This window comes from Xiphophorus maculatus, chromosome 19, assembly GCF_002775205.1.
Source record: "Xiphophorus maculatus strain JP 163 A chromosome 19, X_maculatus-5.0-male, whole genome shotgun sequence".
In the NCBI taxonomy this organism is placed as follows: Eukaryota; Metazoa; Chordata; class Actinopteri; order Cyprinodontiformes; family Poeciliidae; genus Xiphophorus; species Xiphophorus maculatus.
The window spans coordinates 7437906-7452062 of NC_036461.1; the positions used below are offsets into that span (position 1 = coordinate 7437906).

General features: G+C 39.6%; 2 protein-coding genes across 10 annotated transcripts; one reads left to right on the plus strand and one right to left on the minus strand.

Moving 5' to 3' along the window:
* The first annotated feature begins 628 nt into the window (after nt 1-628).
* Nucleotides 629-2546, plus strand: LOC102233571 (protein YIPF7-like). 3 transcript variants are annotated; one of them, XM_023353149.1, is made up of 6 exons: nt 629-800; nt 1013-1125; nt 1462-1586; nt 1848-1993; nt 2084-2265; nt 2368-2546. In XM_023353149.1, exons 2-6 carry the CDS (start codon nt 1034-1036, stop codon nt 2528-2530), a joined length of 708 nt encoding a protein of 235 aa, XP_023208917.1. In that variant the 5' UTR covers nt 629-800; nt 1013-1033; the 3' UTR covers nt 2531-2546. The 3 variants fall into 3 exon arrangements, with proteins under 3 accessions (XP_023208917.1, XP_005797791.1, XP_023208918.1); XM_005797734.2 differs by having other exon boundaries at nt 1465-1586; XM_023353150.1 differs by lacking the exons at nt 629-800; nt 1013-1125 and adding an exon at nt 1139-1205 and having other exon boundaries at nt 1465-1586.
* A 7709-nt stretch (nt 2547-10255) lies between these two features.
* On the minus strand, nt 10256-13676 carry LOC102233312 (retinol dehydrogenase 14-like). Of its 7 annotated transcripts, none has more exons than XR_002754436.1 (4): nt 13361-13676; nt 12180-12779; nt 10599-10743; nt 10256-10514 (listed from the first exon to the last, which is right to left on the minus strand). XR_002754436.1 is itself a non-coding variant. In XM_023352293.1 (4 exons), exons 1-3 carry the CDS (start codon nt 13601-13603, stop codon nt 10696-10698), a joined length of 891 nt encoding a protein of 296 aa, XP_023208061.1. In that variant the 5' UTR covers nt 13604-13676; the 3' UTR covers nt 10256-10514; nt 10668-10695. The 7 variants fall into 7 exon arrangements, 2 of the variants coding, with proteins under 2 accessions (XP_023208061.1, XP_005797790.2); XR_002754435.1 differs by having other exon boundaries at nt 10613-10750; XR_002754434.1 differs by having other exon boundaries at nt 10599-10750.
* Between the last annotated feature and the right edge of the window lie 481 nt (nt 13677-14157).

Sequence of the window (14157 nt, forward strand, 5' to 3'; positions counted from 1 at the left end):
TTCTGATTGGTTAGTAAAGCAACTACGCTGAACTTGCTTGGAAAGCTGCATTCGCTGGAGCACAAACTCGAATATGTTCCCCTTTCCTCAGACTCTGGCATCAAAAAAATGTTAAATCTTTTCTTGCGTTTATAAATAAGTCCCTTTTCTCACTAGTCTTTGTAGAGCAAAAACTAAACTCGACGGAAGGATACTGAATATAATTCTTTCTACATACCCGTTTCCAAAATACATGAAACGCAACAGTGCATGTACATTTTAAAAGTCCCGCCCGTAACTCGTTCCTATTGGATGGTCGCTTTTAGTAGAATAAGCTGCACCATAAATGGTAATTTGTCTACTAATGTGATTGGCTAAATGACAAATCAGCTAAAAAGATGTGCTTACTGTCACTAAGAAAGTCATTATTACTGTGTGGAAAAAGTAAAAGAAAGTACACACATATATACATATAATAAAAACAAAAATATTTAGTATGATTTTCAGTTAGAATGCTTAGTCATTTTTGTGCAGTCCATAGGAGCCAGTATTGAGACTTGCTGAATGCAAATATATGGAATGTATTTTTTACTGATTTATATTCAAATGATGCATATTTTACTCTACAAATACTCCAAACAAGCTTTTGCAAAATGGTTCTGGGAGCAAACTGACCAGTTGTCAGTCCATTATTACACTGTCCAAATATAGTCTGCTATTAATAGGCTAACCTCACAGGCCTTCATGTTTTCTGTCCTGAATCTCTGCAGAGAGGCTGAGAGGAGAACGTGTGCTCGACTTGAGTGTTTATAGAACTCCGGGTGAGTTTTTCAGAGGAAAACAATTGTGTACTGAGGACTTTGGCCTTTTCTGATATTTAGCAACCTTAATGCAGCCACAATAAGATCTGACAGAGTTGAACTTAAGAGACTATTTTGCAATTGTCAGTATGTTTACTGAGAATTGTTAACATATTGAGGAAAGGGAAACAATAACAAAAATAATGAATGCCTCATATGCATATCTTTTGTAGTTTGTCTCAGCCTTTTGCAGCATGGATGACTTCCAGCAATTTGAGCAGGACTTCTACCAAACGGGATATTACATAGATGACCAGGGTCGTGCTGTGGCTTACTACGACTCTGAGTAAGTGCATCAGTTGGCGATCTGAATGGTTATTGGAGCTAATCTAACCCAGAGTCACAGAAGAACCAAGATATTCAGAGGTTAATGCTTCAGTCACGTTCTTTGATACGTAAAGCTAGCAGCTTTATAAATTTTGGCCTCACATTGTTAAAATGTATAGTCTTTTAAACAAGTTAAATATTATGTAAAAGGCAAAAGGAATTCTTGGCCCAAAATAACCTTAAAAAGAAACTTTGTGCAACACTCAAAGAGGTTAAATCAATGTTGGACTTTTGTTCGACTTCAAAAAATACTTTAAATGTAATAACTGATGTTTTTATGATGATGACTATCAAGCAGTGCACAAAATGCAAACAATGTGGACCCTTACATGGAACAGCAGTACCCTGGAGAGATCTACCAGCCAACCATGCATTCCACTGGAACCGAGTATCTAGAGGAGGAACCTCCACTTCTTGTTGGTAATAGGCATTGTTTTGCATCTAGACCACATGAACACAAATCTAGTTGACTGAACAGATTTACTTAAATGTAGTTGTAAAGAAATAGACCTTAAAATGGTTCAGTTGGATGAGAGTGACCCCAACTGAAAACAACATTCTTAATTCTCTAAATAAAACCTACTAGTGAGGAACTAGTGACAAATTGCTAAATAACTATAAAAAAATTATGTTTTCTGTGTTGTGGCCAACATTTCCTGAAATTGGTGTGCATTTCTCCAGAACTGGGAATTGATTTTGATCATATGTGGCAGAAGACCCTCACAGTTCTGAACCCTTTGAAGCCTGCAGATGGCAGCATTATGAATGAGACAGATCTGACAGGTCCTATCCTCTTCTCCATCGCTCTGGGTGTCACTTTAATGATGGTGAGTGTGATTCTTGTGATGCAAAGATCTCTCCACTTGGACCTTTGTAACGGAGTTGTAGTTCTAACGTCTAAACTATTTTCAACACAGGCAGGTAAAGTTCATTTTGGTTATGTATATGGGATCAGTGTCATTGCCTGCATTGGTATGTACACTCTGCTGAGTCTGATGAGCCCCTTGGGAGTATCTTATGGCTGTGTGGCTAGTGTCCTGGGCTACTGCCTCCTACCCATCGTGGCCCTCTCTGCGTTTGCTGTTTTCTACTCCTTGCAGTAAGGCAGTCTAGTAGTTTTGTTTAGACTTGATTTATTTAGGCATTTGAGGATGAAAGCTGAACTTTTGTATTTTAACTTTCATGGTTTTTGTTTTCTCAGAGGCATCGTGGGAACAGTCCTGGCTCTGATGGCCATTTGTTGGTGCAGCTTCTCAGCCTCCAAGATCTTTATCTCCACCCTGGCAATGCAGGAGCAGCAGCTGCTGGTGTTCTACCCTTGTGCTCTGTTGTATGGACTTTTCACACTGCTCACTGTCTTTTAATAAACAGTTGATCAAATCCAACTTCCAGTTTCCATGTAAAGGCCTACTGTCTGTGATCCCTGCATTTTGTGAATGCCTTTGGAAGTGTGAATGCTGTTAGATATTTGCCCTCAAAAAACAGGAGTAAATGAGTGTGAAGATTTATGTTTTGTTTTTTTGCTCCAAATCAAAATACTCAGTAATTTTTTTCTAAATGTCTGCACAGTTAAGAGAGAGGCTGTTAAAAGGCAATACAAATATGACAATCCATTAATCCCAGTACAAACATTCAGCTAGCACCAAAGCAGCCATTCGTCTTTGTTGCAGCAGGGGGCGCTAAGCTTCCACAAATTGATGAAGTTATGCTGTTCTTGATGTACAGCGGACGTGCTTTTGCTTCTCCCTTAGCATGTGCAGCAGTGTTTAGAAAGTATATGGAAACAGGTCGAATTTTCGGTTTTCAGTTGTTCCTTGTGAAGACGTTCCAGTTTAATCAAGTTCGCTTCAGAAATATCACTAATTAGAATAATGTTCTTGTCACATTTACTTTGTTGTGCAAGTGTAAGTGTTGCATGACCTTACAGCTTTGAGTCAGTCAAAAATGAGAAATAGTTTAGCTTTCTTTGGATGAAAAATACTATCCAGACTGTTGTTGGTGATAGAGCAAGAGTATCTGTTGTTGACATACAGATGTGTGAAGGTACCACTGATATTGAGGTGTGTAAAGAAAACCTGTTATGGTCAATAAGAAAATGTATTGATCACAAACATTGACTATTGAGTTTCTTAAAGTCTGAGATTCAGAAAATAAATGCAACAGTGAGTATCATCAGTTACCAAATCGCTTAAAAGTGCCATTGACAGGAAAACGGTGGGAAAAAGTAGAAAATGTGACGCAGGTTTAATGAATCTGCTGTAAAGTATGAATTCACCTTACAGGTTTATTCTAAAAGTTCCCATATTTCCTGTAAAACCATCAAAAAGGAGACATTTACCTGAATTATTAAAGTAACAAATCATTTTCACATCACATCTAAGTTGTATGGAGGCATAATTTGACTCTGATGGCTTCAGACTCTGTGATCTTCTGCAGACAACTCAGTTGCGGGTTAGAGGAAATGGAGAGAAGCAAGGGGGACACAGGGTGTGGAGCTCCATACAGTTTACTGTGATATTAACAATGACTAACTTCTAAAGGGCCCCTAGTCAGGTGAATCTCTATCCAGGCATTATCTATGCCCACTTATACTTACATGACCATGGAGGACTGGGTACCTATCTATCTCCAGAAGCCATTGGGCGAGAGTCAGGAAACCTGGACCTATTATAGTTTGACAGGACAAACTATGATGCTTGCACACTCTCATTCCTAATGGCAATTTAGACTGAGTCACTCCTAACAGTCATGTTTTTGGACTGTGAGAGGAGGCCAGACTGCCCAGAGATAACCAATATATGCATAGGGATAATATATGAACACCCCAGGTTGAGATTTGCCTGGGATAAGTTAGGATGTTTAAATGTTTTAAGCCTGTGTATTCTTGACTTAAATTTACTTAGAGGGGGCTTTAAAGGTAAATCTTATTTCCATCAGACTCACTTGGCCCGGATTATTAAGAAAGTTTCTTCCCGGGCGCCATGACCTAAAGTGTGGTTCTAGCCTGAGCCCTAACTCAACCCTTCAATTGATGAATTCCTCTGCTGACCTGTTGTCAAAATACTTGATCCTGTATCCTCAATCTGAACTGAGGAAAAGCACACAGTTAGTTGAAGTGATGGCATAAACAACAGCCACGGATTGTGTTTATATTAGTGAGAACAACCTCCCTTCCTTACAGAGGCGATATATGTGAGGGAACATGTGTGCATGTTTGACAGAAAACAGAGGGAAAAGAGAGGACAATCCCACGGTGGGACTGTGAGGAGCAAGCCCGCTCTTTCTTCTCCTAACTGTTTGGATTGGTTAAAGCAAACAAATCCCTCCGGCCAAGCGGTAGGCTCAAGACAAGCACTCCCCGGGCCCCGCACAGTCCTCTCGCTACTTTACACTAAACTCTTCCAGATGATTTATGAGCTCTCTCTTCTTAGAGGCTCTTTGCTGCTCACCTTTCATTCGGCAAAGCTCGGCTGACGGGGATCTGTACTTGGCGCGCTGGAAGCCGTCATTAACCAGGGAGATCTGTTTTAACTCGCGTCCTCCCTGCAGCGCTTTATAGTGTTTAAGGATGTAATATGGATTAGCAATGTTTGCTGTACTTCCTGCTTGTACAGTCTGTTGTCTGTAGGTTGAGATGAAACTTGAAGGTTTCATAAGAAGTTTCATCGGTCTTGCGTTTCCCTGTGAATGACCACACATTCAGGTCCATGAATGATCACAGATGCAACCAAAGGCCATGTCCTTTATTTATAAAGAGTTTTACTTCACTGTTTGAACACACATACCCCCCCGCCCCCCTCCACCACACACACACACACACACACACACACACACACACGCACACGCACACGCACACACACACACACACCCACACACACTATCTTTATTTTAAGGTGAGGAATCAAGTTGGAGAAGATTTCGAGTGTACTACTTCTATGATGTTGCTTTTTTGTGTTTTGTTCTAATTATTTCTGTTTTTGTTGGATCCCCACATTCCATTATCATCATAAGGATTACTAATCTGTTTCAATTTCTTTGCTTATTCCTGACAGGCATTCACTACATTTATGCCGTCACACTAGAGATCCAATTTCCTAATCCTGTTTTACTACCACCCTTTATAATAAGTTTAAAAACTGAAATAAATTATTAGAAGGTGCAATTTTTTTGGTGTGCCGCTGTAAAATGATCTAGATGTCTACAAAGAAAAGAGCAGTCTTTGGATGAGATGATCAACTTGACTCTCTATGTCAGTGCTGTTCAAAGCCAGTCCTCAAACCAATTTAATTGGATGGGTCGCTACAAGACCTTTGCAGAACTTGCTGACAACTGACCAGCTGAGTAGGAATGTGAATCAGGGACACATCTCAACACGAACCTGGGACCACAATTCACATGATGCTGTACAAGAAGAAAGCCATAGCATGGTTTGAACCACATGTAGTTTAAACATAGGCTCGGGAAAAGAGCCACACCTCAACCACACTTCTAATTACTTAGCAATCTACCCATACTAAGTTCAACCATCTTTCACTTTCCGTTATGTTCGTTCAAACCAACCCTCCCTTATCCACATCCGGATGTAACCTTATCCCTATTTATGCTCTTCATCCCTACTTTATATTTTCATTCTTCATCCGCTCTTCCTTGTTCAAGATTCCGTCTGCAGTGGTCCTAAGTTATGCAGGGAAAAAGCTAATTCCTGAAGACACCATCCCCACACTGAGATTCCTCTTCCCAAGTCTTCATCAATAAGCCTCCCCATATGACCCATCCACTCGACCCCTTTCTTCAATAAACTTTTTATTGTGTCCTGGTCCTTGCTAGTGAAGGATTATTAACTGCCTGGCTGGCCCTGCTATCAGTCTCAGCCTCAGCCTCACTTTAAAGATGTGGTTTAGTTGTCTTCATCTTGTGTCTCTTTCCTGTTTATTTGAGCGGTGTCTTCAGTGCAGTTACCTTTTGTATCACCTGGGTCTCTCGTCGGGCAACTTATGAATTTTGATAAGTGGTTACTTAAGTCAGGACCCACCAAATAACGAATCCTTTAACTTTTCCACCCAAAGACCACTTTTGTGCTGACCTTTTCTGGGCAATGACAATCTTTGGCATCTTTGTCTAGTTCTTCGTAGCAAACTGATTTCATTGCATTGCACTCAGAAATGCTCCTCATACATTATGCAAAAGTCACAGTTGGGTGTTTAAACATGACAAAAAAATTGGAACTGGTTAAAGCAAACTACACTCCAGGTTTTGGAATAGCTTCCGAAAAGATTTGACCTCAACCCTCGTAAAAATAAAAAAATAAAAAAAATGGAGTACTCATAAAGGATGAGTCATCTAAGGGAACCAACCAATTAAAATAAGTTGTACCAATTTTGTAAAGAAAAGAAGTCAAACATCTAATCAGAATTGATCCAAAAGCTTGCTAATGGCAATAAAAGCATCTGTGGTGCAGGTGCAACTTTTTAAGGGATATTTAACCAAATATAAGTGGATGTTTGTACATTTTTGACATTTCTTCTTAACTAAGTTTTATCAACACTTTCCAACATTGTACTGTGGGTTCCAAACCCAGATAAATTGGAATTGGAAAATAAAACCCAGGAATTTATAAATCACAGAGTTTAGTTTCAACACATTGGTCAGTCTAGTTCTTTTATAAGATAAAATATAAAATAACTATAATATAAGGATCCAGGGTATAGAACAATTGTCTTGCAGCAAAAAGGTATTGGTTCAAATCGGAGCCTGGGGTCTTAGAGTTTATCTGTTCTCCTTGTACATTTGTGGGTTTTCTCCAGGGACCACAGCTTCCTCCCACAGTCCAAAAACATCACTGTTAAGTTAATTGAAATTTCTAAATTCCCCTAAGGTATGAGTGTGCATGGTTGTTTGTCTCTATGTTGTCCTGGAATGGACTGGCAAACTATCCAGGATGTACCTTGCCTCCCTACCAGATCCTCCACCCATGGTAAAGCTTCACAGACCGTTTCGTATATAGACAATGGATTTTTTGTATCAGAATTTTTTCTCAAAACTTCCTGCTGTTTTTTTTGTTTTGTATTTTTACAATAGAAAAGGGATATCTTATCTTTAGGCAATTATTTTCACTTTTTAAGGTTTTTATTTCTCCTTTTATAAAGTATAATTAAAACAATCAATTCACTAGCAAAACACATCTGTAAAGAGTTTCATGAAGCGTATATGGTTTGAATTTTCTAAATGCATTGGTGCACATTTTAACAGCAAGCCTGAAAATGGATAACATTCATTTTCTTTAGTTTTGGAGATGATGGAATCTGACTTTGGTTGTCAAACTGATGTATGTTGGCTGATAGCTGTCAGCTGTAAAGTGAATTATGGCATCAGGCAAAAAGAAAAGAAAAACACATTTCCACATCACTTGTTAGGGAGTTACGAAACTAATTTTAGAGGTGCTAGGAAAACAAACCTAGGTACATCATTAAAAAAAAACATAGACTTCGAGGGAAGGTTGAAAAGTTCATTTTGGTGAATTGAGGAGCCAAACTAAACACCTAGGTTGTTTTCCTCCCTCTTGCTGCAGCATTGGTCATGGTCCAGCTGGTGTTAGGAAAGAAGATGAAAGAAGCTGATAAAAAAGGAAAAACCTGGCATGCTGCTGCTGAAAGTGTCAGAATCAAGACCTATTAGTGCTTCAAATCATTCAGTGAAAGTCTGAGATTTAGGGGATCATACTGGCGGAAGCCTGGACACAGAAACATTGAAACCTCCTCTGTCTCCTGTAAATCTCGGGCTGTCAGGTGAAAATGCAGCTGGAGAAAGTTTAAAATAAGGCTGCCGACTCAGATAATTTTACTCCCAGGGTCCAAAAATCTTTTTTGGTTTAATACGTCTAGATTCAAACATGAGAGATCATGAAAATATACAGCAGCAGCAACATGGAGCATAAGGATGAAGAAATTTAAACCATTTCTTCCCTGGATTATTTTGCAAATTGTTCTGGCTTAGAGCTCCAATAAGTATGGGGGAGCATTACATGTTTCAAAGAGACATGACTGCAGAAACATAAAACTCCTTAAATCACAAACAAGGCCTGAGGCCTATTTCTTCCAGACACTCAACCCTGACATCTTGATTTAAAACTATGATCTTCCCTGGCATTTTTCCAAAATTTTCATTACCTTTTCTCATTTGTATGCAGAATTCCTTCATTTAGAGCAGTACAGTAAGTCTACATTCAGTCTGAAGATTTCTATACTTAAGATCTCTAAAATCGCAATTTTTAGAAATCTTAAATCTCTAAAAATTGAGAAAACTAGTTTAGTTGACATTTTGAACAGTACTGAAAGTCACACTTTATTTGATCACATCAAAAATCTCCACAAGAATGCAATTTATTCATCAGTAATGCAACTTGAACTTGAACATTAGAAAACACTGACAGTATTCAATTCCTGCATGACCAGGGTTCTGAGTATCCAGCAGGGAACTACAATTGTGCTTAAATTTATGCATGACTTCAGCAGGTCTCTCAGACATGTACCCCAAGTGAAATGGAATTGTTTTGTTGAAAACCATCAGAGAAAAATCCTTACAGTGAAATGTAACCAATGTTGTGGTAGGGCTGCAGCCAACAACCAGAGAAAACATCAGAAGGTCAGCATTGCTCAGAGATAATCGGATGTAGTTGTAGGTCTAAAAATCAAGTAAACACTTGTACGATTGATTATAATACCGTAGTGCATGATGTCCCAGGATTTCTATCCTTGATCGCATTCTCAACATAAAATAGAAAACAGCTCCTTAAGCCCTTGTACTCTATTGCCTCAAGTTCACCTGAAATCCCTTTAGTTTTATTAAAACCAAGATGATGTATATCTTCCACTAATGCCTCCTGACCACACCAAGTACCACACATAAATATTGCATATTTACACAATAAATACATACACTTAAGTCTACTTTATGTGTTCTATTAAAATTAATGACCTCTGCATAACGATTTCTAAAGTAAATGTGCAATTAATGGACTGCAGGCTTAAAAGCATAGAAAAGACTATTATTGACAAATTAGTTTTTTATCTTTATCATATTGCGACTCCATGCCAGTGAGATAGTGCTGCTCCTTCCACACCTGAGCAGACAGTTGTCTGTATTTCTCCTGATAATGACGTCAAAACCCAGGCCCGGTAATGTATTCCCTATAAGTGCTGACAAGGCACCTTGACCCTACATCTTTTTTGAGGTGAATGAGGTTGTAACTACATGCGACTACAAGCCTTATTAATGTCAGTACTGATATATCTCAGACGCTTTTGGGTAAGGCTGGTATATCTAATCAGGCTATTGTTCAAATTCCCAACCAATGAAAAAAGGTACAACTGTGATATTTTTATCCATTTTAAAATATAAAAGTTGATGTTCCCATATATTAGTATCCGGATTTGCTCCACAATAAGTTGTTGTTTACATATAAGAATGTAGTTCTGGAAGTCACAATTCACCTCATCAGTCTGCTTTCAACTTGGAAAATCAGCAGCTTTACTCCGTGATCCCCGCAGAAGATAGCGGTCCTCAATATATCTGAGACCTTGGCCACCTTCCAGAGAAGAAGTGGCAAACGCAAATCCTCGAGAGCCTTGAGGGACAGTGATCAGTCACTTTAGGATGTATCCCAAGTCCAACACACTTGATTTAAATGTCAATCACCTCACCATCATACACTCAAGTTCCGGAGTCGTGCTCATGACCTAAAAGTTACAGGAGAGGAGTTTGACACCTGTATTCCAGAGGAAGCTATTTCTGGCATTTACATTGAAGAACTAGACCTGGAACAATAATTCAGAACCCCTCCTTTCATCTTTCATTCAAAGACTTGAGAAACTCCCTCTTTACTGCAGACAAACTGTTGATCCATCTGCTGCTATTTCCAATATACTTAAATTTATCTAACTGAGGAAAAGACTTTTCTTAATGCTGAAGGGACTATTTTATGTGTTCCAGTTATTTAGCATTGAATAGAATAATAATAGGACTGAATTCTTGGTCAGATTTGACACAAGACAAAAATGGCAACTTTCAAAAAAAAGATGTTAAGAAAGAAGTGTCATGTTGGATTTTAATTTCCTTGCCCACATGCAGGTGCGCACAGAAGAACAGACTTTACGTTTAAGAGGGTTTGCTTTAATTCAGTCAAACGATTGTTCGAGAATTGAGACTGGAGGACGTCAGGAGGAAAAGGGAGTCCAGGTAGGTTCGGGGGTCCCGGGCTGCAGCGGATTGGAACGGCTTGGAGGTGCCAACCAGCGAGACGCGCCTGACCGGTGAAGTTCCAGGCTTGGCTCCGGGAAGCGGGATCAAGGTCTGAGAGGTAACAGAGAGGAAGAGGATAAAATGACTGGACAATACTTAACATGGGCTATGCAAGAACTTAGGGCTGAGTCTGACCAACAAGTGGTAACCATTGAGCGAAGACTGGTGGTTCCACCGTTTCTTAAGAAGCCTGCCGCTGGTTACCAGGATCTGATGCAGGTGCGTCAGGCTGTCAAACTCCTCCACGTAGCTTGTCTCTGGAAAGAACCCTCACTCCAACCTGAATCCTGACAAGAAGGGGGGGAAGGGGTAGTAAAATTACAAATAAAGTAATTACTGAAGATCTGCTTGCCAAAATACAAAAATGTAAAAAAACAAGTTTTTTCATAAAACTCAGTGTATGAATTAATGAGCAAAGCCTTCCAACAGAAGCTCAGAAACAAACAGACATAGCGCTCCTTTAATTTATCCATTATGTGTTGGATAAGGAGCCTGACTGAAATACTCAGATCTAAAGTAGCATTCAAGGTCCTATCAATATTACAGTGCCCATTAAGAACATCAGATTCTGTAATTACACTAATTGGAGTCATTTGTAAAACAAATAGACTGGAGCTGCTTAAAAAGTGGCCCAGGAGCATTGTGTGTGAGATGAAGTTGATAAAGTGGCTGCCTTTGTGTTTCTACTTCGTTTTCCAGCTCACCATAAATGATCCAGAAAATGTCCTAATGGACAATACAGGTGGGAAAGTCATGAATCCTGGAGGTCCCGCTACCATTTGGAAAAAAAAAAGAAAACTGCTGTTTTCGGGTGACTTGGAGAGCAAACATTCCCAGCTAATGACCGGTTTTTAGAGCAACCAGTATGGCTGAATGAAGCCTAACTAACCTGCTGGGGGAAAAGTGATATCTGAAATGCGACCCTCCACAGGCAAAACCTCTCCAAACCTCTAGGGGTGTGTATAGATGAGGGAGGCTGCTAATGAAGCAAGTAAATAAGAATTATTCTGTTATGTGCACCTGCATAAAAAGCATGGGCCAGCCCACCCTTGCTGCTTCTACGTAGAGGATTTAAGAGGGAACAAACCAGCCAGGTGCTCCTGATTAAATGTATCGATTGACCAGCCATCATCTTTGTGGCCATCTCTATAAAAAGAGGAATTTGAACAGTGTGGAAAAACATCAGCAATAACAACAGAGTAGCAACTGTTGCTGTTCATTGATAAGAGAAGGGTTACAAGGTCATATCCAAAGCATTTAAAGTAAATTTTTTACAGAAAGAACGATTTTAAAACATTCAAGAAAGCTGTCAGTCTTCTCAGGAATGGACATCCCAGCAATGTTATTTCAAGGTTTACACATAAAATGTAGAGAAAGTATAAAAAAAATCTACAGGCCTCCAACTTCTAGTGAAACTCAGGGCACTCATTACTACAACTCTGTTAGAAAGGTTACACTTTAAACATTTGATCTTAGGAGTTTATTTAAAAAGAACTGAAACATAGATTCTAGAACCTGAAACAAGATGCTGCAAACAAACCACCATGTAAATGGATACAAACATCTCCATAAACATAGAAAGCCTTTTGATATTTCAACACCACAACTAAAAGTTAAGGAAATATAACCAAGGCATTGCATATCTTTCAGTTTCAGTTATTACCCTGCTAAGAAAAACGTGCACATCTCAGACAGTTCTCAAGTCGTTATGCCCACCATGACTTCACTGATGTCCCACAGTTTTGATGCCACTTCCTGATCTGTGGCCTTATCCAGAAGTTCCAGAGGCTTACAATCTGCAAAGCACTTTCCCTGCACACCGTCAACATCCAGGCTGGAGGCCAAATACACCGAAGTCTGAGCTCCTTCCTCCGGGCTTTTAAGCAAGCCCCGGGAGATCAGGTTAAAAAGGGGCTTTGCTAAAACCGGAATGTGCACATGCCGTCCCAGGTTAGTCCTCACGATGCCTGGAGTCAGAGCATTCACTGTTACTCCACTGCCCTCCAGACGGCGGGCCAACTCGCAGGTGAACAACAAGTTTGCCAGTTTGCTACGACTGTAGGCAAAAGCCTTGTCATAGAACTGCTCACTGTCCAGGTCTTCGAAGTTAATGTCACCGTGTTTGTAAAGCTTGGAGGAGACCACCACAATGCGGCTGGGTGCTGAGCGTTTCAGGAGGTCCATCAACAGGTGGGTAAGCAGGAAGTGACCGAGGTGGTTGACCCCAAACTGCATCTCGAAGCCGTCCTCTGTTTTGGTGTAAGGACACTGGTAGACTCCAGCGTTGTTGATCAGAGCATGTAACTGAGGTTCCTCCTGTTTAACAGCACAAAGGAGAAACTCAGCACATTTATGCTTTCCACAACTAATGAACTCAACAAATGTAGAGCCTCAAAGCGGAAGGAAGCAGATGCATGGATTTCAAAATCTTTTACTGGTGAAAATCTATTACTTGTGTAATTTGTATTTAGGCAAAAAAAAAAAAAAAAAAAAAAAATTCTAATTTTTTTTTTAGCAGAATAGCTAAAGCTCAGTGATTTTCCACAGAATGAATGTCAGGTGGCTTGAGAAATACCGCAATTGATTTGTTTTAAAATTTACCTTACAACTTCGGTAAATCCTGAAGACAAATAGCTATATTAATGCAATATGACATATGACATGATGGGAATCTGGTGTGTAACTAAGCAATGCAAGTTTTTTATAATGCCTTTGGGTAGAATACATTACTTGTTGAATGCAATTTATTTTAGACTCATGTTTTGTGGACTGTGGACATTTGAAACATGTATTCAACTAATTTAAAAATTAGACCTCCGTTTTTAATTCAACCTAAACTACTATCCTGCACTGAAACGTATAAAGATGTGCAGTTTAATGATCAACAATCTATTTACCTTTATAATGTCTTCACAGAAGGAGCGCACAGACCTCAAGGAGGCCAGGTCCAGCTGTTTGACCATGATCTGTCTGCCGTCTGCCCCGGTCTCCTGGCGGATGTCCTGGGCAGCCTCCTCGGCCCTGGTTTGGTCCCGGCAGGCCATTATCACCCGGCCCTGGAGCTTCACAATCGCCGCTGCTGTAGCTTTCCCGATCCCGCTGTTCGCTCCCGTCACTATCACAGTCTTCCCCTGCATCATGTTAGCTGGTAAAGCCTGTTTACAGAGCTGCTGCTACAGTTAGCATCACGTGACAATAACAAGGAAGAAAGACTTCACTACCCAGAATTCTCATGATGGACAGTTGGCCAATTAAAAAGCCGGGAATAAAATCTGTTTGTTTTTGAAGATAACATCTAAATCACTTGGACGTGATATTTAATACAGACGTTTTAAAATCATTATGCAAAATTATTTGTATTTCTTCTAGACGTACAGACACAAAACCATTGAAAAAGTGCAATGACGTCTAACTGCACATGTTGCTAATTACTGCTAAGACTTAAACTTAGATCTTAAGTAGTCCTGGAGAAATGGCAGGGAAAATATATTTATAAGGTTAATGACAATAACTAAGATGCCTGCTTATATTTCTCCCTTCATATATAAACCTGTCAGATAAAAACATTCATCCTACTATCATTTGTTATTTTTATTTACTTATTGGAGCAATCAGCATTAGGTGGTCACTTTATTCTGACACAGGTGCATAATATTGGTAAGTAACTTTAGAGCTGCCATCTCCAACTGAGCTT

What these genes read in the sequence shown, in the direction of transcription:
- LOC102233312 (XM_005797733.2), bottom strand. Translation starts at nt 13,603, where the DNA reads ATGATGCAGGGGAAGACTGTGATAGTGACGGGAGCGAACAGCGGGATC. An exon ending in TCTGTGAAGACATTATAAAG is followed by an intron (nt 12,780 to 13,360) that starts GTAAATAGATTG and finishes GCTGTTAAACAG; the next exon opens with GAGGAACCTCAGTTACATGC. An exon ending in GGGACATCAGTGAAGTCATG is followed by an intron (nt 10,751 to 12,179) that starts GTGGGCATAACG and finishes CCTTCTTGTCAG; the next exon opens with GATTCAGGTTGGAGTGAGGG.
- LOC102233571 (XM_023353149.1), top strand. Translation starts at nt 1,034, where the DNA reads ATGGATGACTTCCAGCAATTTGAGCAGGACTTCTACCAAACGGGATAT. An exon ending in GGAACCTCCACTTCTTGTTG is followed by an intron (nt 1,587 to 1,847) that starts GTAATAGGCATT and finishes GCATTTCTCCAG; the next exon opens with AACTGGGAATTGATTTTGAT. An exon ending in GCTGTTTTCTACTCCTTGCA is followed by an intron (nt 2,266 to 2,367) that starts GTAAGGCAGTCT and finishes TTGTTTTCTCAG; the next exon opens with AGGCATCGTGGGAACAGTCC.